Here is a 25,386-nt window from a genome sequence, read left to right on the forward strand (position 1 = left end):
TCCACTGCAATACCATCCAAACCTGCTGCCTTGCTGGCTTTCATCTTCCGCAAAGCTTTTACTACCTCTTCTCTGTTTACCAAATCATTTTCCCTAACCCTCACACTTTGCACACCACCTCGACCAAAACACCCTATATCTGCCACTCTATCATCAAACACATTCAACAAACCTTCAAAATACTCACTCCATCTCCTTCTCACATCACCACTACTTGTTATCACCTCCCAATTAGCCCCCTTCACTGAAGTTCCCATTTGCTCCCTTGTCTTACGCACTTTATTTACCTCCTTCCAGAACATCTTTTTATTCTCCCTAAAATTTAATGATACTCTCTCACCCCAACTCTCCTTTGCCCTCTTTTTCACCTCTTGCACCTTTCTCTTGACCTCCTGTCTGTTTCTTTTATACATCTCATACTCAGTTGCATTTTTTCCCTGCAAAAATCGTCCAAATGCCTCTCTCTTCTCTTTCACTAATAATCTTACTTCTTCATCCCACCACTCACTACCCTTTCTAATCAACCCACCTCCCACGCTTCTCATGCCACAAGCATCTTTTGCGCAATCCATCACTGATTCCCTAAATACATCCCATTCCTCCCCCACTCCCCTTACTTCCATTTTTCTCACCTTTTTTCATTCTGTACTCAGTCTCTCCTGGTACTTCCTCACACAAGTCTCCTTCCCAAGCTCACTTACTCTCACCACCCTCTTCACCCCAACATTCACTCTTCTTTTCTGAAAACCCATACAAATCTTCACCTTAGCCTCCACAAGATAATGATCAGACATCCCTCCAGTTGCACCTCTCAGCACATTAACATCCAAAAGTCTCTCTTTCACACGCCTGTCAATTAACACGTAATCCAATAACGCTCTCTGGCCATCTCTCCTACTTACATACGTATACTTATGTATATCTCGCTTTTTAAACCAGGTAATCCCAATCACCAGTCCTTTTTCAGCACAGAAATCTACAAGCTCTTCACCATTTCCATTTACAACAGTGAACACCCCATGTATACCAATTATTCCCTCAACTGCCACATTACTAACCTTTGCATTCAAATCACCCATCACTATAACCCGGTCTCGTGCATCAAAACCACTAACACACTCATTCAGCTGCTCCCAAAACACTTGCCTCTCATGATCTTTCTTCTCATGCCCAGGTGCACATGCACCAATAATCACCCATCTCTCTCCATCAACTTTCAGTTTTACCCATATTAATCGAGAATTTACTTTCTTACATTCTATCACATACTCCCACAACTCCTGTTTCAGGAGTAGTGCTACTCCTTCCCTTGCTCTTGTCCTCTCACTAACCCCTGACTTTACTCCCAAGACATTCCTAAACCACTCTTCCCCTTTACCCTTGAGCTTCGTTTCAGTCAGAGCCAAAACATCCAGGTTCCTTTCCTAAAACATACTACCTATCTCTCCTTTTTTCACATATTGGCTACATCCACACACATTTAGACACCCCAATCTGAGTCTACGAGGAGGATGAGCACTCCCCGTGTGACTCCTTCTGTTTCCCATTTTTTAGAAAGTTAAAATACATACATATACATATATACATATGTTCATAATTCATACTGTCTGCCTTTATTTATTCCCATCGCCACCTCACCACACATGGAATAACAACCCCCTCTCCCCTCATGTGTGCGAGGTAGTGCTAGGAAAAGACAACAAAGGCCCCATTCGTTCACACTCAGTCTCCAGCTGTCATGTAATAATGCACCGAAACCACAGTGCCCTTTCCACATCCACGCCCCACAGAACTTTTCATGGTTTACCCCAGACGCTTCACACGCCCTGGTTCAATCCATTGACAGCACGTCAACCCCGGTATACCACATCGTTCCAATTCACTCTATTCCTTGCACGCCTTTCACCCTCCTGCATGTTCAGGCCCCGATCACTCAAAATCTTTTTCACTCCATCTTTCCACCTCCAGTTTGATCTCCCACTTCTCCTCGCTCCCTCCACCTCTGACACACATATCATCTTGGTCAATCTTTCCTCACTCATTCTCTCCATGTGACGAAACCATTTCAAAACACCCTTTTCTGCTCTCTCAACCACACTCTTTTTATTACCACACATCTCTCTTACCCTATCCTTACTTACTGGATTAAACCACCTCACACCACATATTGTCCTCAAACATCTCATTTCCAGCACATCCACCCTCCTCCGCACAACTCTATCTATAGCCCATACCTCTCAACCATATCACATTGTTGGAACCACTATTCCTCCAAACATGCCCATTTTTGCTTTCCAAGATATCATTCTTGACTTTCACACATTTTTCAATGCTTCCAGAACTTTTGCCCCCTCCCCCACCATATGACTCACTTCTGCTTCCATGGTTCCATCCGCTGCCAAATCCAGTCCCAGATATCTTAAACACTTCACTTCCTCCAGTTTTTCTCCATTCAAATATACCTCCCAATTGACTTGTCCCTCATCCGAATCAGCCGCCAGCGCTGTATCAAAAGTGAACAACAACTGACTCACTTCCCAAGCTCTCTCATCCTCAACAGACTGCATACTTGCCCCTCTCTCTAAAACTCTTGCATTCACCTCCCTAATAACCCCATCCATAAACAAATTAACAAACATGGAGACATCATGCATCCCTGCCGCAAACCAACATTCACTGAGAACCAATCACTTTCCTCTCTTCCTACTAGTACACACACCTTACATCCTCGATAAAAACTTTTCACTGCTTCTACCAACTTGCCTCCCACACCATATATTTTTAATACCTTCCACAGAGCATCTCTATCAACTCTATCATATGCCTTCTCCAGATCCATAAATGCTACATACAAATCCATTTGCTTTTCTAAGTATTTCTCACATACATTCTTCAAAGCAAACACCTGATCCACACATCCTCAACCACTTCTGAAATCACACTGCTCTTCCCCAATCTGATGCTCTGTACATGCCTTCACCCTCTCAATCAATACCCTCCCATATAATTTCCCAGGAATACTCTACAAACTTATACATCTGTAATGTGAGCACTCACCTTTATCCACTTTGCCTTTGTACAATAGCACTATGCAAGCATTCCACCAATCCTCAGGCACCTCACCATGAGTCATACATGCATTAGATAACCTTACCAAGCAGTCAACAACACAGTCACCCCCTTTTTTAATGAATTCCACTGCAATACCATCCAAACCCGCTGCCTTGCTGGCTTTCGTCTTCCACAAAGCTTTTACTACCTCTTCTTAGTTTAACAAATCATTCTCCCTAAACCCTCTCACTTTGCACACCACCTCGACCTAAACACCCTATATCTGCCACTCTATCATCAAACACATTCAACAAACCTTCAAAATACTCACTCCATCTCCTTCTCCCATCACCAATACTTGTTATCACCCCGTTAGCCCCCTTCACTTATGTTCCCATTTGTTCCGTTGTCTTACACACTATATTTACCTCCTTCCAACACATCTTTTTATTCTCCCTAAAATTTAATGATACTCTCTCACCCCAACTCTCATTTGCCCTCTTTTTCATCTCTTGCACCTTTCTCTTGACCTCCTGCCTCTTTCTTTTACACATCTCCCAGTCATTTGCATAATTTCCCCAAAAAACTTGTTCAAATGCCTCTCTCTTGTCTTTCACTAATAATCTTACTTCTTCATCCCACCACTCACTGCCCTTTCTAATCTGCCCACCTCCCATGCTTCTCATGCCACAAGCATCTTTTGCACAAGCCATCACTGCTTCCCTAAATACATCCCATTCCTCCCTCACTCCCTTTACATCCTTTGTTATATATATATATATCCCCCCTGGGGATAGGGGATTAAGAATACTTCCCACGTATTCTCTGCGTGTCGTAGAAGGCAACTAAAAGGGGAGGGAGCGGGGGGCTGGAAATCCTCCCCTCTTGGTTTGTTTTTTTTGTTTTTTTCAATTTTCCAAAAGAAGGAACAGAGAATTGGGCCAGGTGAGGGTATTCCTTCAAAGGCCCAGTCCTCTGTTCTTAACGCTACCTCGCTAATGCGGGAAATGGCGAATAGTTTGAAAGAAAGAAATATATATATATATATATATATATATATATATATATATATATATATATATATATATATATATATATATATATATATACAAAGGCAAAGGGGATAAGAGTGAGTGCTCAAATTACAGAGGTATAAGTTTGTTGAGTATTCCTGGTAAATTATATGGGAGGGTATTGATTGAGAGGGTGAAGGCATGTACAGAGCATCAGATTGGAGAAGAGCAGTGTAGTTTCAGAAGTGGTAGAGGTTGTGTGGATCAGGTGTTTGCTTTGAAGAATGTATGTGAGAAATACTTAGATAAGCAAATGGATTTGTATGTAGCATTTATGGATCTGGAGAAGGCATATGATAAGAGTTGATAGAGATGCTCTGTGGAAGGTATTAAGAATATATGGTGTGGGAGGCAAGTTGTTAGAAGTAGTGAAAAGTTTTTATCGAGGATGTAAGGCATGTGTACGTGTAGGAAGAGAGGAAAGTGATTGGTTCTCAGTGAATGTAGGTTTGCGGCAGGGGTGTGTGATGTCTCCATGGTTGTTTAATTTGTTTATGGATGGGGTTGTTAGGGAGGTGAATGCAAGAGTTTTGGAAAGAGGGGCAAGTATGAAGTATGTTGGGGATGAGAGAGCTTGGGAAGTGAGTCAGTTGTTGTTCGCTGATGATACAGCGCTGGTGGCTGATTCATGTGAGAAACAGCAGAAGCTGGTGACTGAGTTTGGTAAAGTGTGTGAAAGAAGAAAGTTAAGAGTAAATGTGAATATGAACAAGGTAATTAGGTACAGTAGGTTTGAGGGTCAAGTCAATTGGGAGGTAAGTTTGAATGGAGAAAAACTGGAGGAAGTAAAGTGTTTTAGATATCTGGGAGTGGATCTGGCAGCGGATGGAACCATGGAAGCGGAAGTGGATCATAGGGTGGGGGAGGGGGCGAAAATCCTGGGAGCCTTGAAGAATGTGTGGAAGTCGAGAACATTATCTCGGAAAGCAAAAACAGGTATGTTTGAAGGAATAGTGGTTCCACCAATGTTGAATGGTTGCGAGGCGTGGGCTATGGATAGAGTTGTGCGCAGGAGGATGGATGTGCTGGAAATGAGATGTTTGAGGACAATGTGTGGTGTGAGGTGGTTTGATCGAGTAAGTAACGTAAGGGTAAGAGAGATGTGTGGAAATAAAAAGAGTGTGGTTGAGAGAGCAGAAGAGGGTGTTTTGAAATGGTTTGGGCTCATGGAGAGAATGAGTGAGGAAAGATTGACCAAGAGGATATATGTGTCGGAGGTGGAGGGAATGAGAAGTGGGAGACCAAATTGGAGGTGGAAAGATGGAGTGAAAAAGATTTTGTGTGATCGTGGCCTGAACATGCAGGAGGATGAAAGGAGGGCAAGGAATAGAGTGAATTGGATCGATGTGGTATAATGGGGTTGACGTGCTGTCAGTGGATTGAATCAGGGCATGTGAAGCGTCTGGGGTAAACCATGGAAAGCTGTGTAGGTATGTATATTTGCGTGTGTGGACGTATGTATATACATGTGTATGGGGGTGGGTTGGGCCATTTCTTTCGTCTGTTTCCTTGTGCTACCTCGCAAACGCGGTAGACAGCGACAAAGCAAAAAAAAAGAAAAAAAAAAAAAATATATATATATATATATATATATATATATATATATATATATATATATATATATATATATATATATATATACACCACATTGTACCAATTCCCTCTATTCCTTGCACACCTCTCACCCTCCTGTTTGTTCAGGCCCTGATCGTTCAAAGTCTGTTTCACTCCTTCATTCCACCTCCAGTTCAGTCTCCCACTTCTCCTTGTTCCCTCCACCTCTGACAGATATATCTTCTTTGTTAACCTTTCCTCACTCATTCTTTCCATATGTCTAAACCATTTCAACACACTCTCTTATGCTCTCACAGCCACTCTTTTTATTTCCCCACATCTTTCTTTCCCTTTCATTACTTACTCAATCAAACCATCTCACTCCACATATTGCCCTCAAACATTTCACTACCAACACATCCACCTTCCTTTGTACATCCCTATCTATAGCCCATGCCTTACAACCATATAATACTGTTGGAACTACTTTTCCTTCAAACATACTTATATTTTCTCTCAGAGATAATGTTCTCTCCTTCCACACATTCTTCATCGCTCCCAGATTTTTTTTTCATGATCCCTGTTTCCTACATTAACATTATAGTCCCAGAAACAAATGAAAGAGGCTGCAAATGCTAACATCCATTCTCTAGCTGTCATGTGAAATGCAATGAAACTACAGTTTTCTGTCTGCAACTAGGCACCACAGACCTTTCCATGGTTTACCGTGGACATTTTGCATGCCCTGGTCCTGTCCATTGACAGCATGTTAATCCCAGTATACCACATCATTCCAGTGCACTCTATCCTGTGCACATCTTTCATCCTCCTGTATGTTCAGGCCCCCATCGCTCAAAGGCGTTTCCAATACATCCTTCTGTCTCCAGTTTGATCTCCCAGTCATCCTTGTTCCCTCTACTTCTGTAACATATATCCTCTTTGTTAACCTTTTCTCACACTCACTCTCTCCATATTTCCAAACCATTTCAGCACACTCTCTTGAGCTCTCTCAACCATACTTTTTTTTCTTTTTTTCATTACCACACCTCTGTCTTACCTTGTCATTACTTACTCCATCAAACCACCTCATACCACATATTGTCCTCAAATATTTCATTTCCTTCACATCCACCCTCCGCTGTACAGTGTTATCTACAGCACATGCCTTGCATTCATATGATGTTGTTGGGACTGCTAGATCTTCAAACATACCCATTTTTGCCCACCCAGATAACTTTTCCACACATGCGTCATCACTCTCAGAACCTTTGCCCCCTTACCCATCCTATGACTCATTTCCGCATTCACTCTAAAATCGTGGGTTTCTTTGACTCCGTCATGATAAGTCCAGAATTCCCCCAGTCTATCTCTTTATGAAAGAAGTCCCCCATGAACAATTCTTTACCATTGTTGAGAATTGTATGTTTTACTGCTTCATGTGCCATCATGATTTTTCTGTCATTGTAATCATTGTATTCTTCTGGATTATTAAGATTCTTCGAAATATAATGTAATATCCCTCTTACATCTCTTTTGTGATCTAGTATCTTAGTCAGTCTCCCATATAGTACAGTGTCTAATGCTTTCTAGCAGTTCAGATACAAAGAATCCACCCAGCCTTAATTTTTTTTGTAAGACAGAGTTCACCCTGTCATAGAAATCTAAATCTAAGGGATTTGTTGCACATGACCTACATTCCTTTAAAACTCTGCTTCTTTCTCATTTAGTAATTTCTTCTTTGTAAAAAGTCATACATTTTTCTAAACATCTTCTCCTGAACCTTATTAAACAGTCGTCTGTGAGACCGATCTGTAGTTCGGTGCCTGTTCCTGGTCTCTTTTCATATAGAGAGGAATGATGCTTGCCCTTTTCCCATCCTTGGCACCGTGCCTTTCTCTAGTGTCATCTTGAACATATTGCAAATAGTTTATCTAGTGTGTCATCACTTATCTTCAATGTATATGATGAAACTTCATCCACACCATGATCCTTGTGTGGGTCAAGACCCTTAAGTATTGTGCTGATGCCTTTTGTGGATGTCTCATTGATATGTAAAACCTTTTTCCTATTCCATCTCCCTAGCGTTTGAGCTGTAGGATGTAACAATGAGAAAACTTTTGAACTTGTTATTGGGTTCCTCACATGTACTTACCATCCTCCATCCATACCATTCACCACAGTTTTTCCCTTTGAATCCCGTAGCCCTATTAGCAGCTCATTAAGTGACAACTGACTCCTGTTGAATTTGTAGAAAACTTCTGAATTTTATCTCTCCTTGTCCACAATATTCTTCTCAAAGTTTCTTAGTTTCATCTTTCTTATTCTTGGTTTACTCATTCCTAGCTCTGTTATATCTTACTTATGCTGGTTAGCAGGAGTGCCATCTATATATCTGCTACTGCACATTTCAAACCTCTTTTGCTTTATGACATTTTTCATTAAACCAATCTTTCCTCTTTCTTCCTATTCCCTCTGTATTTGGGGCTACAGGTAACCATGTTCCTCCTTTGTAAATTTCAAAGAGTCTCACCACAATGCTCTAGTTATTAGCTACAGAACTCCATTTCCCAGTCTATGTTACCATAGAAATTGATGTTTTTGATTTCTACAATTATATCTCTTCATTGTCTTCTTTAACCTCTGCTCTTTTAATGCCATTTACCATAATGTCAGACTTGAGCATTACTTGATGTCTTTTTCAAATTGGTTTACCATATATGATATTCTAACTAAATATGTAAGTATGTGAGAAGATGAGATATAGCAATAATGCTGTATCATTATCTCATCCAAGGGTACTCTGACATTGATTCAGGAAATTTTCTAGTATACACCTTAAGAACTTGTCTCCATAACTCCTTGTCATCATGTGTGTGTGATCTGCAATTATTTTATGTGAGTTACAGGGAAAGAGTTTTACATGACTTGCTGTGTTTCTTAATCTTGTATGTGTGTACTGTGTCTTTACTTGTATATGTTTATACATAAAGACACAATGCCCAGCCTACGCCTGTTACCCATTTATTCACCATCCCCAAGGGAAGGATGAACCCCTGTATTGTGTAGGCCAAATGCTGCACCTGGGATTCAAACCCATGTCAGTAACACTGACCACTGCACCACAGGGTCCATTTTATGTGTATCTGTGCATAATTATCTGTTTGTACTGTGCAGGCAGTAAGTTTCACACTCATGGGGCCCCATTTTTTGAACATTCTCTATTGTCATACAGCTTCGGAGATTTATGTATGCTTACCTGTTTGTACCAATTTGTTCTGTACAGGGAGGGAGTTTTACACTTGTAGGACCCCATCTTGTAAAACTTTTTTACTGTCATACAACTTCTTGTATGATGAGTAGGAAGAGAAGAAAGTGATCGGTTCCCAGTGAATGTCAGTTTGTTGCAGGGGTACTTGATGTATCCATGGATGTTTAATTTGTTTATGGATGGGGTTGTTAGGGACGTGAATGTAAGAGTTTTGAAGAGAGGGGTAAGTATGCAGTCTGATGTGGATGAAAGGGCTTGGGAAGTGAGTCAGTTGTTCACTGATGATACAGCACTGGTGGCTAATTCGAGTGAGAAACTGCAGAAGTTGATGACTGAGTTTGGTAAACTATGTGAAAAAAGAAAGCTGAGAGTAAATGTGAATAAGAGCAAGGTTATTAAGTTCAGTAGGGTTGAGGGTCAAGTAAATTGGGAGGTAAGTTTGAATGGAGAAAAACTGGAGAAAGTCAAGTGTTTTAGATATCTGGGAGTAGATTTAGCAGCGGATGGAACCATGGAAGCAGAATTGAGTCACAGGGTGGGGGAGGGGGTGAAGTTTCTGGGAGCATTGAAGAATGTGTGGAAGGTGATAATGTTATCTTGGAGAGCAAAAATGGGTATGTTTTTAGGAATAGTGGTTCCAACAGTGTTATATGTTTGCAAGGCATGGGCTATAGACAGGGTTGTGCGTAGGAGGGTGGATGTGTTGGAAATGAAATGTTTGAGGACAATATGTGGTGTGAGGTGGTTTGATTAAGTAATGAAAGGGTAAGAGAGGTGTGTGGTAATAAAAAGAGTGTGGTTGAGAGAGCAGGAGAGGGTGTATTGAAATGGTTTGGTCATATGGAGAGAATGAGTGAGGAAAGATTGACAATGAGGATATATGTGTCAGAGTTGGAGGGAATGAGAAGTGGGAGACCAAATTGGAGATTGAAGGATGGAGTGAAAAAGATGTAAGCGATCGGAGCCTGAACATACAGGAGGGTGAAAGGCATGCAAGGAATAGAGTGAGTTGGAACAATGTGGTATACTGGGATTGACGTGCTGTCAATGGATTGAAATAGGGCATGTGATGCGTCTGGGGTAAACCATGGAAAGTTTTGTGGGGCCTGGATATGGAAAGGGAGCTGTGGTTTTGGTGCATTACACATGACAGCTAGAGACTGAGTGTGAACGAAAGTAGCCTTTGTTGTCTTTTCCTAGCGCTACTTCGTGCGTGCACAGGGGGGAGGGCGGGTGCCATTTCATGTGTGGTGGGGTGGCGATGGGAATGGATGAAGGCAGCAAGTATGAATATGTACATGTGTGTATATGTATATCTCTCTGTATGTTTATATTATTATTATTATTTTTTTTATTATACTTTGTCGCTGTCTCCCGCGTTTGCGAGGTAGCGCAAGGAAACAGACGAAAGAAATGGCCCAACCCCCCCCCCCATACACATGTATATACATACGTCCACACACGCAAATATACATACCTACACTGCTTTCCATGGTTTACCCCAGACGCTTCACATGCCTTGATTCAATCCACTGACAGCACGTCAACCCCGGTATACCACATCGCTCCAATTCACTCTATTCCTTGCCCTCCTTTCACCCTCCTGCATGTTCAGGCCCCGATCACACAAAATCTTTTTCACTCCATCTTTCCACCTCCAATTTGGTCTCCCTCTTCTCCTCGTTCCCTCCACCTCCGACACATATATCCTCTTGGTCAATCTTTCCTCACTCATTCTCTCCATGTGCCCAAACCACTTCAAAACACCCTCTTCCTTCTCTCTCAACCACGCTCATTTTATTTCCACACATTTCTCTTACCCTTACGTTACTCACTCGATCAAACCACCTCACACCACACATTGTCCTCAAACATCTCATTTCCAGCACATCCATCCTCCTGCGCACAACTCTATCCATAGCCCCTGCCTCGCAACCATACAACATTGTTGGAACCACTATTCCTTCAAACATACCCATTTTTGCTTTCCGAGATAATGTTCTCGACTTCCACACATTCTTCAAGGCCCCCAGAATTTTCGCCCCCTCCCCCACCCTATGATCCACTTCCGCTTCCATGGTTCCATCCGCTGCCAGATCCACTCCCAGATATCTAAAACACTTCACTTCCTCCAGTTTTTCTCCATTCAAACTCACCTCCCAATTGACTTGACCCTCAACCCTACTGTACCTAATAACCTTGCTCTTATTCACATTTACTCTTAACTTTCTTCTTCCACACACTTTACCAAACTCAGTCACCAGCTTCTGCAGTTTCTCACATGAATCAGCCACCAGCGCTGTATCATCAGCGAACAACAACTGACTCACTTCCCAAGCTCTCTCATCCCCAACAGACTTCATATTTGCCCCTCTCTCCAAAACTCTTGCATTTACCTCCCTAACAACCCCATCCATAAACAAATTAAACAACCATGGAGACATCACACACCCCTGCCGCAAACCTACATTCACTGAGAACCAATCACTTTCCTCTCTTCCTACACGTACACATGCCTTACATCCTCGATAAAAACTTTTCACTGCTTCTAACAACTTTCCTCCCACACCATATATTCTTGATACCTTCCACAGAGCATCTCTATCAACTCTATCATATGCCTTCTCCAGATCCATAAATGCTACATACAAATCCATTTGCTTTTCTAAGTATTTCTCACATACATTCTTTAAAGCAAACACCTGGTCCACACATCCTCTACCACTTCTGAAACCACACTGCTCTTCCCCAATCTGATGCTCTGTACATGCCTTCACCCTCTCAATCAATACCCTCCCATATAAGTTACCAGGAATACTCAACAAACTTATACCTCTGTAATTTGAGCACTCACTCTTATCCCCTTTGCCTTTGTACAATGGCACTATGCACGCATTCCGCCAATCCTCAGGCACCTCACCATGAGTCATACATACATTAAATAACCTTACCAACCAGTCAACAATACAGTCACCCCCTTTTTTAATAAATTACACTGCAATACCATCCAAACCTGCTGCCTTGCCGGCTTTCATCTTCCGCAAAGCTTTCACTACCTCTCTGTATGTATATGTATGTATACATTGAAATGTATAGGTATGTTTATGTGCATGTGTGGACGTTTATGTATATACATATGTATGTAGGTGAGTTGGGCCATTTCGTCTGATTCCTTGCGCCACCTCGCTAATGCAGGAGACAGTGACTAAGTATAATAAAATAAAAGTATAATAACTTTTTAAATTTATGTATGCTGTTTGCATTAACCATGCCCTCAGTCATTCTTCCATATATTTTTATACTGTTGAAGTACTTCTTAACATCTTTTTTAACAAATGTCCTTTAGATGCCCAGTCCCTACAACTCGTCCATGTCATTGATCTCTATTTATTAACTTAAAGGTTGTGATTAGGTCACTGCTCACTCTTCTCTCTTCCAAGGTGGGTAAATTTAAAGCCTCTTACCTTTCCTTCCTACTTGGTTCTCTTCATTCTGATACCACCTTTGTTTCCTTCCTCTGTACCTTCTCTGTTAGCTCTTTGTGGTTTTGTAGATGCAGTGACCAAATTTGAGAAGCATACAGGGTGTACCTCTTTAATCCAGCAACCTTGGGATCTGGCTATTGCCAGATCACACAAAATGCCCGAAAACAGAAATTGACATCCTTTAAATTAAAGGCCCTCTGGTGAACACACTTTCCAGTTACCATCAGCTTGGCTTTATGTGTTCTAGCAGCATTGCTGCAACAAAGAATTCATACCCTGTCTTTGGAATCCTTACCCCCAGATGGAGACTCCTCAATATCTCAGGCAAGTGTTTTTCATGGCATACAATACCAATACAGGGCAGATTCCTCAACATTATACACTTGTTTTGGGTCTATAAGAAATTAACAGAACTGTTCATTAGCTCAGCTGCAGTGTAAACAGATTTTGGCCCCTTAGCGTTGCTAACAATACCGCCTTAGTGGCAGATTCACAAACTAATGGTGGCAGATTCTAAACGTGCCTGACCATGGAAGCTGCTGGACCACAGAGCACTGGATTAGAGACGTACAACCTGTATTCTAGTTTTGCCCTTATGTAGGATATGAACAGCTTGCTAAAGATCTTCTTACCTATATTTGCTAACAGACAGTTTGTGTCCTTAGCTATTCTTCAAATGTGGGAGTCTTGTGACAGGTTAGGGACAATGCCAACCCCAAATCTTTCCCCTACAGCGAATCCTGAGGCTCATTTTCCATTAGATGTTCCAGTATCATTACTTTACATTTATTTGAGTTGAATTTTATCAGCCAAATATCAGACAAACTTTGGAATATATTTAGGTCTCCCTGTAAGTTAATGCAGTCCTCCGAGGTATTCACTTCCTTTGAGACCTCTGCACCATCTGCAAACATATTCAGGTAGGAGTCCATCTCTTCAGGCAAGTCATTGACATAGATCAAGAAGTTCCAAAAGAGAACCCTGTGGCACTCTGCTGGTCACCTTGACCCACTTGGAGAGGATCCTCAAACATGCATCCTCTGTTCCCTCCCACTGTGATAATATACCTATTGAAAGAGTTTCCCCTAACTCCTGCCTGCCAGACCAGCATCTTAATCAGCCTTCCCGGCAGCACAATGGCAAATACTTACAAGCAGTCTAGACAGAAATAATCTAATTGGCCTTCCTTTTTGTCTTGGAATGAGTTCACTGTTTTGTAAAATTCTAAGAGGTTTGTTGACATGATCTTTCCCTAAAACCATTCTGTCTCTCACTAAGGTCATTTTCCTCTACAAATAGTCATACACTTGTATTCTAATATTCTATTCCAGAACCTTACACACAACGCTTATTAGTGAGACTGGTCTGTAGGGTAGCGCCTATTCCTTGTCTCATTTCATATAAATAGGTATGACATTTGCCCTTTTCTATTATTTTAGCTTATTTCTCTTTCCTGTGACATTTTGAACAATAAATCAAGTGGTTTACTTGGTGAATCTGCACACATCTTCAGCACATATAATGAAATTTTATTAAGACCATGAGCCTAGTATGGGTCAAGTGCACTCTGTGTGTGGGTGTGTACTTTTCTATACCTGGAAAAATTGGACTATTATAGCTCCAAGATGTGATTTCACACTTTTCTGAGGTTTATAAGATGTGTTTAGGTAGATGGACTCTTAGAATTTGAAGCCATTCAGCAAATACAGCTGTGATTGGCTTTGGAAAATGCTGATTATATGTGTATTTTTTAAGTATTGTTTTGCTTCATATTAGGTATTATCAGATTAATTTTTTCTTTTTTTTTTTTTTTGTAGATGGACAGAATGGCATGAACTCTAACTACACCATGAGTGATATGCAGAGCCAGGAAGGAGATAGTACACTCAACACCAATGATATTAATGAAGAAGAACAAGAGACGAAACCTAAAATTAAGAAAGAAGTCAAGAAAAAGAGAAAATTAGCTGACTTACTTGCAGAAGGTATTGATCCCACAAAATTAGAGGAAAATAGTGATCAAGTGCGAGAACGTTTTGGCAAGGGTTGTGAATGTGAGGGTGATAATTGCTTTAAAAATATGAACCCAGAGTTTGTATTTCGACACAGGTTGAATATTGCTGAGTTGACAAAGAATGAACATGACATGTACCTTATGGGGGTGACAATGGCCTGTTTAGCAAACCCAGAGGAAACATCTCGTCACAAGGAAAGAAAAAGACTCAGGGCATCATATGTGTTCCAAGGAAAAAAAGTCTGCCTAGATGCTTTCTTGTACTTGGAAAACTGCACTCATTATCAACTTAAAGCTATTAGGAAGCATGTTATGGTTAATGGTGTTACTCCTAGAGTGCATGGAAACCATGGTAAGAAACCACCCAACACATTTCCTCTGGACACCTATCAGCATGCTGCTGCTTTCTTACAGAGTTACATTGCCAGATATTCTCCAAACACGAACACTCCAAAGAAACCTAATAAATCAGGGAAATCTCCCCCAGTGTATTTACCAGCTGATATTACTCGAAAGAAGATCCATAATGCTTATAAGGAATATTGTGAACATTTTGAGCCAGATGTCAAAGTGATGGGTTATTCTTCCTTCAGACATTTTATGAAAGAACAGTTCCCCAATGTCAAATTTTTCCGAATGGACAAAAAGGCTGAACGTACCATGGGCCAGAGTGATGATGATGACGATGACAATGACAACAGCACAGGTGCACAGAATCCACCAGCACAACCACAGGAACAGCAGCAGCAGCAGCAACAGCAGCAAAATCAGAGGCAAGACCAACAACGTGTGGAAACTGGAGCTCAGCAGGTGATGCAGCAGCAACCAGCACAGCCTCCACAAGAACCGCCAAAGGATGCTCGCAATACACCTCCTGTAACAGCAGCCCCTGCTGCTACTGTACCACCAAACACTCATCCTGGGGTGCCTGTATCCATGCCACATGCACCCATCAGTACTAATTACCCTGCATATTCTCACGTCCAATTACCTCTTAATCTGCAAACACAACAACCATTATACTCTGCATGTATGCAGCCTGGTATGTTTGCTCCAGGGCAAGCACCAACTCAGGTGCGACCTGCAGGCTTTCCATACACTAGTCTGTAGGCAGTGGAATCACAGGAGTTGAGGTGAAAGATCACAAACTCTGAATGATGCCTAAAATTGTTGGGTTATTTTACTCCAAGAAAATGGGACCAGGAGGACTGTTAATTTATATTTAGTCTCTATTTATAATCATTAGTCCTGTTTGCTGGGAGATATTTTAGTGCTGCTAGACTCGATTTGTAATTGTTAGAATCAGCCAGCACAAGAGTGCCTCTACTACGAATGTTCCCATCACAAACTTGTGTGGGTCATTTGGAAATTATTTATTCATGGCTTCCTGGACATTATTCAGGGGTTATAACCAGGATTTAGGTTAATGCAGGTTGGTGAAAACACTGGGTGCAACATCATTCAAACTGCAGTGCCTAGTGCTCTTCTGTCCTCTGGCATTGTATAGTAATTGAAAGAGGTAGAAGAAATAGTACCTGACAGTGCGGGTCTATATGCATACTTGGCAGCTCGGCTTTCTAAGCTGTCTTACACATTGTACTAATTCGTCTGATGAGTCTAAATTGGTGTTGATTTTTTTGCATCTGGCATTGGCTGTGGAAAAATGAAATTATTATTTTTGTGTATTGTATACATAAAGTTTTACACTGGAGCATATCTGAAGTGAAATAACAAATAAAAGCTCCTCTTCTAGCTACATAGAGGGTCAAAGTTATATCTAGGTCTGTTTATTTTTATGTAAAGAGAAGTTTGCTGCATTTTAAGCAGTGTGCCCATTTCATGGTCTTTTCTCGATAATGTTGTTGGAAAAATTCTAGCCTGGTGATACTGTGTGAAAAGATATATCACATTATTTTTTGGTAGATTGCAGAATAAGTGGATGGTTTATAAAGAGTTTGGCTGAAAATTATGTGCCTGTTCCATTTCATGCTTTCATAAAAATGGTTTCTCATCATCATCAACATATAATTTATATAGTGTGATTTCCAGTGAATTGATTTTTCAGTATGATTGCTGCACATTCTCTCATCATTATTGTATACCATAAGGGCATTGTTATGCATGGAGTTCCAAGCCACAGTGTAGGCCTTAGCTTTCCAAATATGTAGATATAAGTTCCATGACATGAAAAGGTAAGGTTTCTAGAATTTTACGCATGAGCATTCCATTCCAAATGGGCATTAATTAACCATATCCAGCTGGCAATAGCTGCTTGTGAATGGGGAAATAGTAGGTTCCTGTTGACACTAAATATGTAAATATAGTAGGAAGTTATGATGGATGATTAACTATTTTTTCATTTCAAGGTGTACTATGAAAGGCATGAAAGAATGAAGTTTGATATTCACCATGTCTTGAACACAGTTGTATTCAGGATGCTGTGGGTTGCCAGGCAGTAACAGTATACTATTACAATAATATGCCATGCTGGCATTTTAATTTAGTGTACGAGACTCAAGTGCCAAATTTGGGCACAGAATGTGCTCTTAGAAAATGTTCTCAAACTTTTGTGGAACTTGATGAGTTTATAATTGTTGTTGATATTCCCATTATTATTATCTTTCACAAAAATTACTTGAAAAAATTTCTCAAAGATCTATTTTTATTATATGTTGTTCAGACAAAAGGCTGTTTATTAAAGCCTACATGATGAAAGATTTTTTTTTATGTGCATCATATAGTAATGAGCTGCTAGCTACGTTTTTTTACATTTTGTGTATTATGAAATAACCTGCTACTTAATCCTTTGTATTTTCTTTCACTATACTTCTGGACATTCAAAATTTTGCATATTGTCTTGCATGTAGATCCCAGCACATTTTCTTTCCCAAGGAATTCTCTAATATACTTCCAGTCAAAACTTGTGCATATGTATATCATGTCATTTTCTTTTTTCTGTTTTTTATATATGTAATGATATATAGGAACATCTTGGAACAATTTTATTTATCTCTGGTCATGGGAAATCATTAGGGTGAAAGGTGTACCCATGGAACAAAGATGAAATCCCACAACATAGTGGGACTGGCATAGCTTCTTATACCTGCTCAGAGTTTACACTCTCTCATGTAAAAGATGAGCTAATTTCTTAACTGGGTGCTTACCACTGCAGTGAAAACTGGGAAACTGTGCAACAGGTGTTTTCCCAAGCTGCTGCTTTAATTTAATTATTGTCGTACCTCATTCACTTTAAACTATTATCTTCATACTTTAATTCTCTTTATTCAATAGCTTATTTTGAAATGAATTTGTACTGTATGTGCCATTATTGAATATTTCACATCCATGCCAGTTTATTTTTGTCGAAAGGCTGTATCATCCTTATGCTTTCTCTCTCTCTTTTAGTTGTACCCTCCACTTTCTTTTTTTTTTTTTAACTCATACTTTTCTTGTATGAGAGTATTTATTTTTGTAAACTTAATCATAGTACATTCCAAATTCTACACCCTCTGCTTGAATTATTTTGTCAGGGTCAGTATCATCTACCAATCTTGGTAAACCTAATGTCTTTGGACCTGTTTTACATGGAGATCTAAGACAGGGTTTTTTGTCAACTTTTGGGAAGCCTTTGCATTAAGTTTTTCAGCCACCCTTCAAAAGGTTTATCTTACTCCCAGGTTTGCAGTGATATCACAACACACACACACACACACACACACACACACACACACACACACACACACACACACACACGCCAGCTTCATTAGATGACTTCTTTTCTTTTTTCTATTTTTCTCCCTTTAAGCAAACGCAGTTTGTAAAAGAGTGAGTGGATAACATTGCAAAGTAAACAACTGTAGTAAGTTAGTTTATGAATGTACAGCTTGTCAAAGGGAGTAATATTTTTTATTAATGTAACTGAAAAGCAACGTCTTTGTCAGTTAAAGGTCCGAATTCTGTTCTTGTTTCTAGCATAATGTTGTAGTAAACTTCATTACTGTTACTGGTATAACGTAAGTGGATAATATTAAGACCTCTAGCACTGCCTAAGCCAGGAATGGCAAATATGATACAGTTACTGGAATGTACCAAAATCAGTCAGACAACCAGATCTGCAAAAAGAAGGCTAGAGATTTAGGGGTGCTATGGGAACTTGTTGAGGAGCAAAACCAAAGGGTAACAACTAGAGCTGAGGAAGCATTTCAGGGATCATGATGGAAGTCATAAGACTAAAGAGGAACAGAAATACAGTTACTGAAGGGGATTCAAGAGATGCAAAACTAGAGAAAAGAAGGTGAAGCCATTAAAAAGGAAACAGTGTATGATAGGTCATCTTTGGATGTACTAGAGGCTGTGCATTGAAAGGAAAAGACTAAAATACACACAGAACCTATTGGAGACAATAATGAGAACTGGCAGCAGTTCAGATAGAGGAAAAGACAAAAGCACATGCAGAATATATTGAATCAGTATAGACAGCTATTTGGTTAGAGAAAAGAACTAGCACATATGCAGAGAGTGATGATAGTAGTGGGCAGGGAAGTCAAGAACGAGCAGTTTTGGCAGCAGATCAAAAGAGCTTGAAGAGTGAGGCAGAGGAACATATACCCGGGGTGAACAGACAAATGTACACAGGAAATTAAGTGAGGCATTCAAAAGAATGATATGCATTGCTAGAGATAAGCAGCCAAGGAAGCTTATGGGCTAGTTGATGAAAGGTTTAGAAAAGAACAATTCATGTAGGACCAGTGCTTGCTTGTTGAAATACAGATTACATAGGAGACAAAAGTTGTCAATTTTACAGTGAAGGATGTAGCTAAAAAGTGGATGGCACCAAAATTAGAAAGATTAGCATAGCATGAGGTTGATAGACATGAATCACAGATTATTTTTGGCTTGAAGGAAGATCATACACAAGATAAGGAAGAAATGCTATTAAAATATTCCTGGAGGCTGTGTGACTGCCAGATGCGATTCTGTGATAAAGAAAAGGAGAGTTGGTGTTTAAAACCAAGACATGAGGTGACCAGGTATGGTTATGTTTGACTTGATGGCTTTAAACCAGTAAGTACATTTCTAGAAAAGCTAAGAATATTAAAGGCATATAGGAATTCAATGGGAAGATGAAAAGTGGAGATGCAACATGTAATGAGAAGATGGAGCAGTCCTGTTAGCACTGCAGAGAGGGCAAGAGTCTTAGGAGATGGTAATGTCAGACTGAGGGTAATGTATTCATAGCTGGAACTCAAGGATTATGGAAGGGAATTTGCACCTTATATTGTTGGATTCATGGAAACTAAGCTTGCTAAAGGGTTAAGTTCTCACTTGTGCTGCCCAGAGATACATGATAGCAAGAAAGGAAAGAGAAGGCAAAAAAAGGGAAGGAATAGCTCTTGTAATAATAGATTGCCTGAAATTTCAAGAAATATTGAAAGAAGGCCCATTCAAACTATAATCGAAAACAAACATATGATAACAACAATGATGGTACAGTCAGGATGGTACATGAAGCAGTGAAACACATCTCAGAGATGGTTAAGTACTGATAATGAAGATCTTAATTATAAAGAGATAGACAGTTGATTTTGATTTTCAGGGTGACAGGGTGTCATGGAGATATAGTTTCAAGAGTGCATACAGGAAAATTTCCCATACCAACCATTTTGGGGAGTATAATAAGGTGAGAGGGAATGTTACACCATCATGCCTATCAGAACATTATATGTGGTACACCAGATGGAAGAAGTGATCATGTGATGCTCAAGTTTGACCATAAGGTAAGGAGGATGTTAAAAAGCAGAGGTGACAGAGGACATAAAGAGGATATAGAAATGCAGAAACTACATAAACTAATATAATTTCTATGATAATGCAGATTGGGAAATGGAGTTCAGTTGCCAGGCATTTGGGCTATATGATGAGAGATTCTGTGAAATTTACATTGAGTGAGTAGAAACATAGGCACCTTAAGCCTCAAGTACAGATGGAATTGTATGAAAAAAGGATTGGTTTAATGGAAAGATGTCATAAAATCAAACACTATTTTCAAGTTATTAGAGATTATAGAATGAATATAAGAGGATAAGAAAGGAAGAACAAAGAAACTTTGAAAAGAATATTGGGGCCAAGGCAGTTGAAAATCAAAAAAAAAGGAAAACAAATTTATCAGAAGTCAGTAGCCAGTTAAGGAGCAGCTCATCAAGCTAACGGATTCAGAGGGGAAATTTTTAAAGGATGATGTAAATATATATGAGGAACTGAAAAACAAGTTCAAAAGCGCTTTTACAATGTAAGTCACTACAACTGTAACACCAGTGAGATGGAATGGGGAAGAGGTTTTAGGAATCATTAAGATTTTATTGTTTATATCTGTATATACTTGATTGCCATTTCTCTGTTTGCAAGGTAGCCCCAGGAGCAGATGAAGAAAGAACACATCCACTTGCATCCATTCTTTAGTTGTCATATGTTGTGTGCCGAGACCACAGCTCCTTGACCACAACTAGTCCCCACAGACTTTACTGTGGTTTACCCTAGTCACTTCACATGCTCTGGTTCATTTCATTGACAGCACATCAACCCCGATATACCACATTGTTCCAATTCACTTTATCCCATGCATGCCTTTCACACGCACACAGACACACTTTGATGTCCAGACCCCGATCGATCAAAATCTTTTTCGCTCCATCCATCCATCTCCGATTTGGTCTCCCCGTTCTCCTTTTCTTTTCACATCTGACACATATGTTCAATTCTCTCCATATATCCAAACCATTTCAGCTCACTCTCTTCTGCTGTCTCAACCACATTCTTCTGATTACCACACGTCTCGCTTACTGTTTCATTACTTGATCAAACCACCTTACACCACATATTGTCCTCAGACATTTCATTTTGAGCACATCCACTCTCATCCGCACAGCCTTATCTATAGCCCATACCTTGCTTCCGTATGATATTGTTAGGACATCTGTTCCTTCAAATATACCCATTTTTGCCCTCCCAGATAATGTTGTCTCTTTCCACACATTTTTCAGCACTACCACAACCTTCATCCCCTCACCTGTGCTATGACTCACCTCAGTTTCCATGGCTCAGTTTGCTGCCATATCCTCTCCCAGGTATATAAAACACTTCACTTCCTTCAGCTTTTCTCCATTCAAACTCACAACTTATCTAACTGTCCTTCAACTCTGCCAAACCTTATAACCATGCATTTATTCACATTCTTTCTGAACTTTCTCCTCTCACACACTCTTACAGACAAAGTCTCCAGCTTCCACAGTTTTTCACTAAGTTCCACCACCAATGCTGTATCATCAACAGACAACAAGTGACTCACTGCCCAGGCACTCTCATGCTCCACAAAGGCTCACATTTACCTTCTTCACCACCCTATCCACAAACAAGTTGAACAACCACGGTGACATCTCACACTTCTGCCATAGACCAACTTTCACTCTTCTCTCTTCTTATTTGTACACAAGCCTTACACATTTAGTAAGAAATTCCTAGTGCTTCTAGCAGCTTTCCTACCCCACCATATATTCTTAAGACCTTCTACAAGACATGCCTTGCAACCCTTATCATATGCTTTCTCCACATCCATAAATGCCACATACAAATCCATCTGTTTATCTCAGTATTTGTCACTCACATTCTTTAAAGCGAACATCTGATCCACACATCCTCTACCACTTCTGAAACCACACTGCTCCTCCCTAGTCATATGCTCTGTACATACCTTCACCTTCTCAATCAATACCCTACCATATGACTTTTTCGGTAGAGGCTCCATCCACGGACGAAAGAAGAGACAAAGGAAAGCATTTCCAAATTTTGGAGAAAGTGAAAAACCTGTGTACTCCACAGACTTATACCTCTAGTTTGAACACACATTTATCCCCCTTGCCTTTATACAATGACTATGCGTGCATTCTGCCGATCCTGAGGCACCTCACCTTGATCCCTACATAAAGTAAATATCCCTACCAACTAGTGAACACAAACACCTTTCTAGATAAGTTCAACAGCAGTACCATCCATTCCAGCCACCTTGCCTCATTTTATCCTCTGCAAGGCATTCACCACCTCTTCTTTCTTCACCAAACCACTCTCCATGACTCTCTCACCTCACATACCACCCTTACATAAACCCCTTACATTTGCCACTGTATCAGTAAACACATTTAACAGTCCTGTAAAATACTCACTCCATCTCACTTCATCATTACCTTTGTAGATGTTCCAATTTGTTTTCTTGTCTCTTGTACATTATTTACCTCCTTCCAAAACAACATATTCTCCCTAAAGTTTACTGATACTTGCCTACCCAAACTCTCATTTGCCCTCTTTTTCAACCCCTTTATCTCCTGCCGCTTTCTCTTATACATCTTTTAATCATTTGCACTCCTTCTTAGTAAGTATTGCGTAAACGCCTCTCTTTTCTTTTTCATTAGCAATTTACTTCTTCATCCCACCACTCACTACCCTTTCTAATCTGCCCAACTCTAACCTTTTCCATACCATGTGCATTTTATGCACATGTCAGCACTGCTTCCCTAGATACCTCCCCCTCCACACCCGCTCCCCTTGCTTCATGTTCTCTAACCTTTTGCCGTTCTTATCTCAATCTTTTCTGGTATTTCTTGACACAAGTTGCTTTTCTAAGCCCATTTACTCTCATCACTCTCTTCTCAATGACGTTGTTTCCTCATTTTTGAAAACCTCTACAAATCCTAACCCTTGTCTCCACATGATAATCATCAGACATCCCACCAGCTGCCCTTTCTCAGCACATTTACATCCAAAAGATCTCTCTGTTTCAGCTTGCTAACCATCTCTCCTGCTCACATACAGATACTTGTGTATATCCCTCTTTTTATACCACGTATTCCGTCACCAGCCCTTTTTATTTACACCGCTCCACAAGTTGTTGAGCATTTCCATTCATAATACTGAGTACCCCATGTGCCCCAATTATACCCTCAACTGCCACATTGAAATCATCTATTACTAATGTTTGATCTCTTACAACAAAACTACTGACACACTCTCAGCTGCTTTTAAAACACTTGCCTCTCATGATCTTTCCTTTCATGACCAGTTGCATAAGCACTGATAATCACCCATCTTTGTCCATCCACATTCAGTTTTACCCACATCAATCTAGAATTTACTTCCTTACACTCTGTCACACACTCCCACAACTCTTGCTTTGTGAGAAGTGCTACTCCTTCCTTAGCCCTTGTACTTTCACCTACCCTTACTTTACTCTTAAGACATTTTCATATAATTCCTCCCCTTTGCCCTTGAACTTTTTATCACTTAGAGCCTGAACCTCCAGGTTTCTTTCCTCAGGCATACTAGCCACCTCTCCCTCTTTTCCTCTTGTTTACATCCACACACATTTAGACACCACAGCCTGAGCCTTCGAGGAGAATGAGCACTCTCTGCTTGGCTCCTTCTTTTGGAAATTGAAATACAATTGGGGGGGGGGGTCCAGCCTCCCACTCCTACCCCTTTTAGTTACCTTCAATGACATTCAGGGAATATGGAGATAGAATTCTTTCTCCCCTACCCCAGGAAATCATTGATATATCTAGAAAAGATATTCCTGAAAGGAATTGTACCATACAAGGCTCATGGTCCTAATGAACTTTCACCACATGTGCTAAAGATGAGTAAAGATATACTGGATAAACCACTTGAACTGCTGTTCAGGGACTTCAAGATGTTACTGATGAGAGGCAAAGTGCTAAGGCAAAAGTCATACTTATAAATAACAAAGGAGACAAGTAGCAGGCAATGAACTACAAACTGGTTTCACTAATGAGTGTGATCTGAAGGGTTCTGGATCACTTTCTAGGGAGGAGAGATTTCCTAAGTGAGAGACAGCTTGGTTTTAGGGAAAGGAGGCCATGTAACTAACCTCTTAGAGCTCTACAAGACAGTGACCTTAGTCCTGGATGAAAGAGAAGGCTGGATGGACTGTCTGTATTATGACTGCCAGAACACATTTGACATTGAAACCAAATAGGAGGCTGATTTAAGAAGCTTGATCACCAGCAGGATTAAGAGAAAAACTCCAATAATGGATTGAAGATTCTCAGTGGGATGGAACAAAGGATGACTGTTAGAGGAGCGTTTTCCAAATGGGTTGAGGTGACCAGCAGAGTGTCACATGGTTATGTTCTGGGACCATTACTCCTTTTAATGTATTTAAATGACATGCCTGAAGGCATAGAATCCTACCTGAATTTGTTTGCAGATGATGCAAAAGTCACAGGGGAAGGGAAAAGCATAGAGGATTGCATCAGCTTCTCTCTCTCTCTCTCTCTCTCTCTCTCTCTCTCTCTCTCTCTCTCTCTCTCTCTCTCTCTCTCTCTCTTTCAGTTCCCTTCAGGAACTTGGATCTCCACAGCTGGTAAATTTCAGTGCTGGTTTTCAGCCTTTCGTGCCTCATCCTTAACAGGCAGAGGGCAACTCTAGAGCAATGTTTTCCTACCGATTACCTCTACCTTTTGTGTCTTACCTATTGTTCTGTCTTATTACTTTTGCCCAATTTTCCTACCAACTACTACTACCTAGTGCTCCTGTCCACTTTTCCTACATACTGCTTCTATGTATTGCTTCTACCATTTAGCCAAAAGGCAGGGCTAGCACTTAATGCTCACCATAGGAGAAATCTAGTTATAAAGAATGAGTAATGTGAGTTAAGTGTTATCAAAAGTTATGTGTGATAAGGAGAGATTGTATGAATGTGGATAGAATGCCAGCAGTCCGTGTGAGGATGAGGCAGAAAGAAAAGACACCTACCTGGGTTAGATGAGTGCAACTTGACAACCACTGAAGTGCTGGCTAACTATGCAGCCATCACTAACCCTCCCAATACTCAGGCAGGTAGTACTGGTAATACACCTCCCTGGTAAGTTACTG

General features: G+C 40.4%; 2 protein-coding genes across 17 annotated transcripts in view; both read left to right on the forward strand.

Annotated features, from left to right (window-relative positions):
* Nucleotides 1-24,834, forward strand: part of LOC139746811 (uncharacterized) — a 75,009-nt gene extending 50,175 nt beyond the window's left edge. For all 11 annotated transcript variants that reach the window (XM_071658377.1, XM_071658385.1, XM_071658376.1 and 8 more), the window contains one exon: nt 14,249-24,834. In XM_071658377.1, the coding sequence (XP_071514478.1) occupies nt 14,249-15,555 (1,307 nt within the window). In that variant the 3' untranslated portion in view covers nt 15,556-24,834. The remainder of the gene's footprint in view (nt 1-14,248) is intronic.
* The window catches only part of LOC139746697 (guanine nucleotide exchange factor DBS-like), a 542,611-nt gene that overhangs the window by 265,873 nt on the left and 251,352 nt on the right, over nt 1-25,386 (forward strand). The gene's annotated exons all lie outside the window — the stretch shown is intronic.

Source organism: Panulirus ornatus, chromosome 66 (assembly GCF_036320965.1).
Source record: "Panulirus ornatus isolate Po-2019 chromosome 66, ASM3632096v1, whole genome shotgun sequence".
Taxonomy (NCBI): domain Eukaryota; kingdom Metazoa; phylum Arthropoda; class Malacostraca; order Decapoda; family Palinuridae; genus Panulirus; species Panulirus ornatus.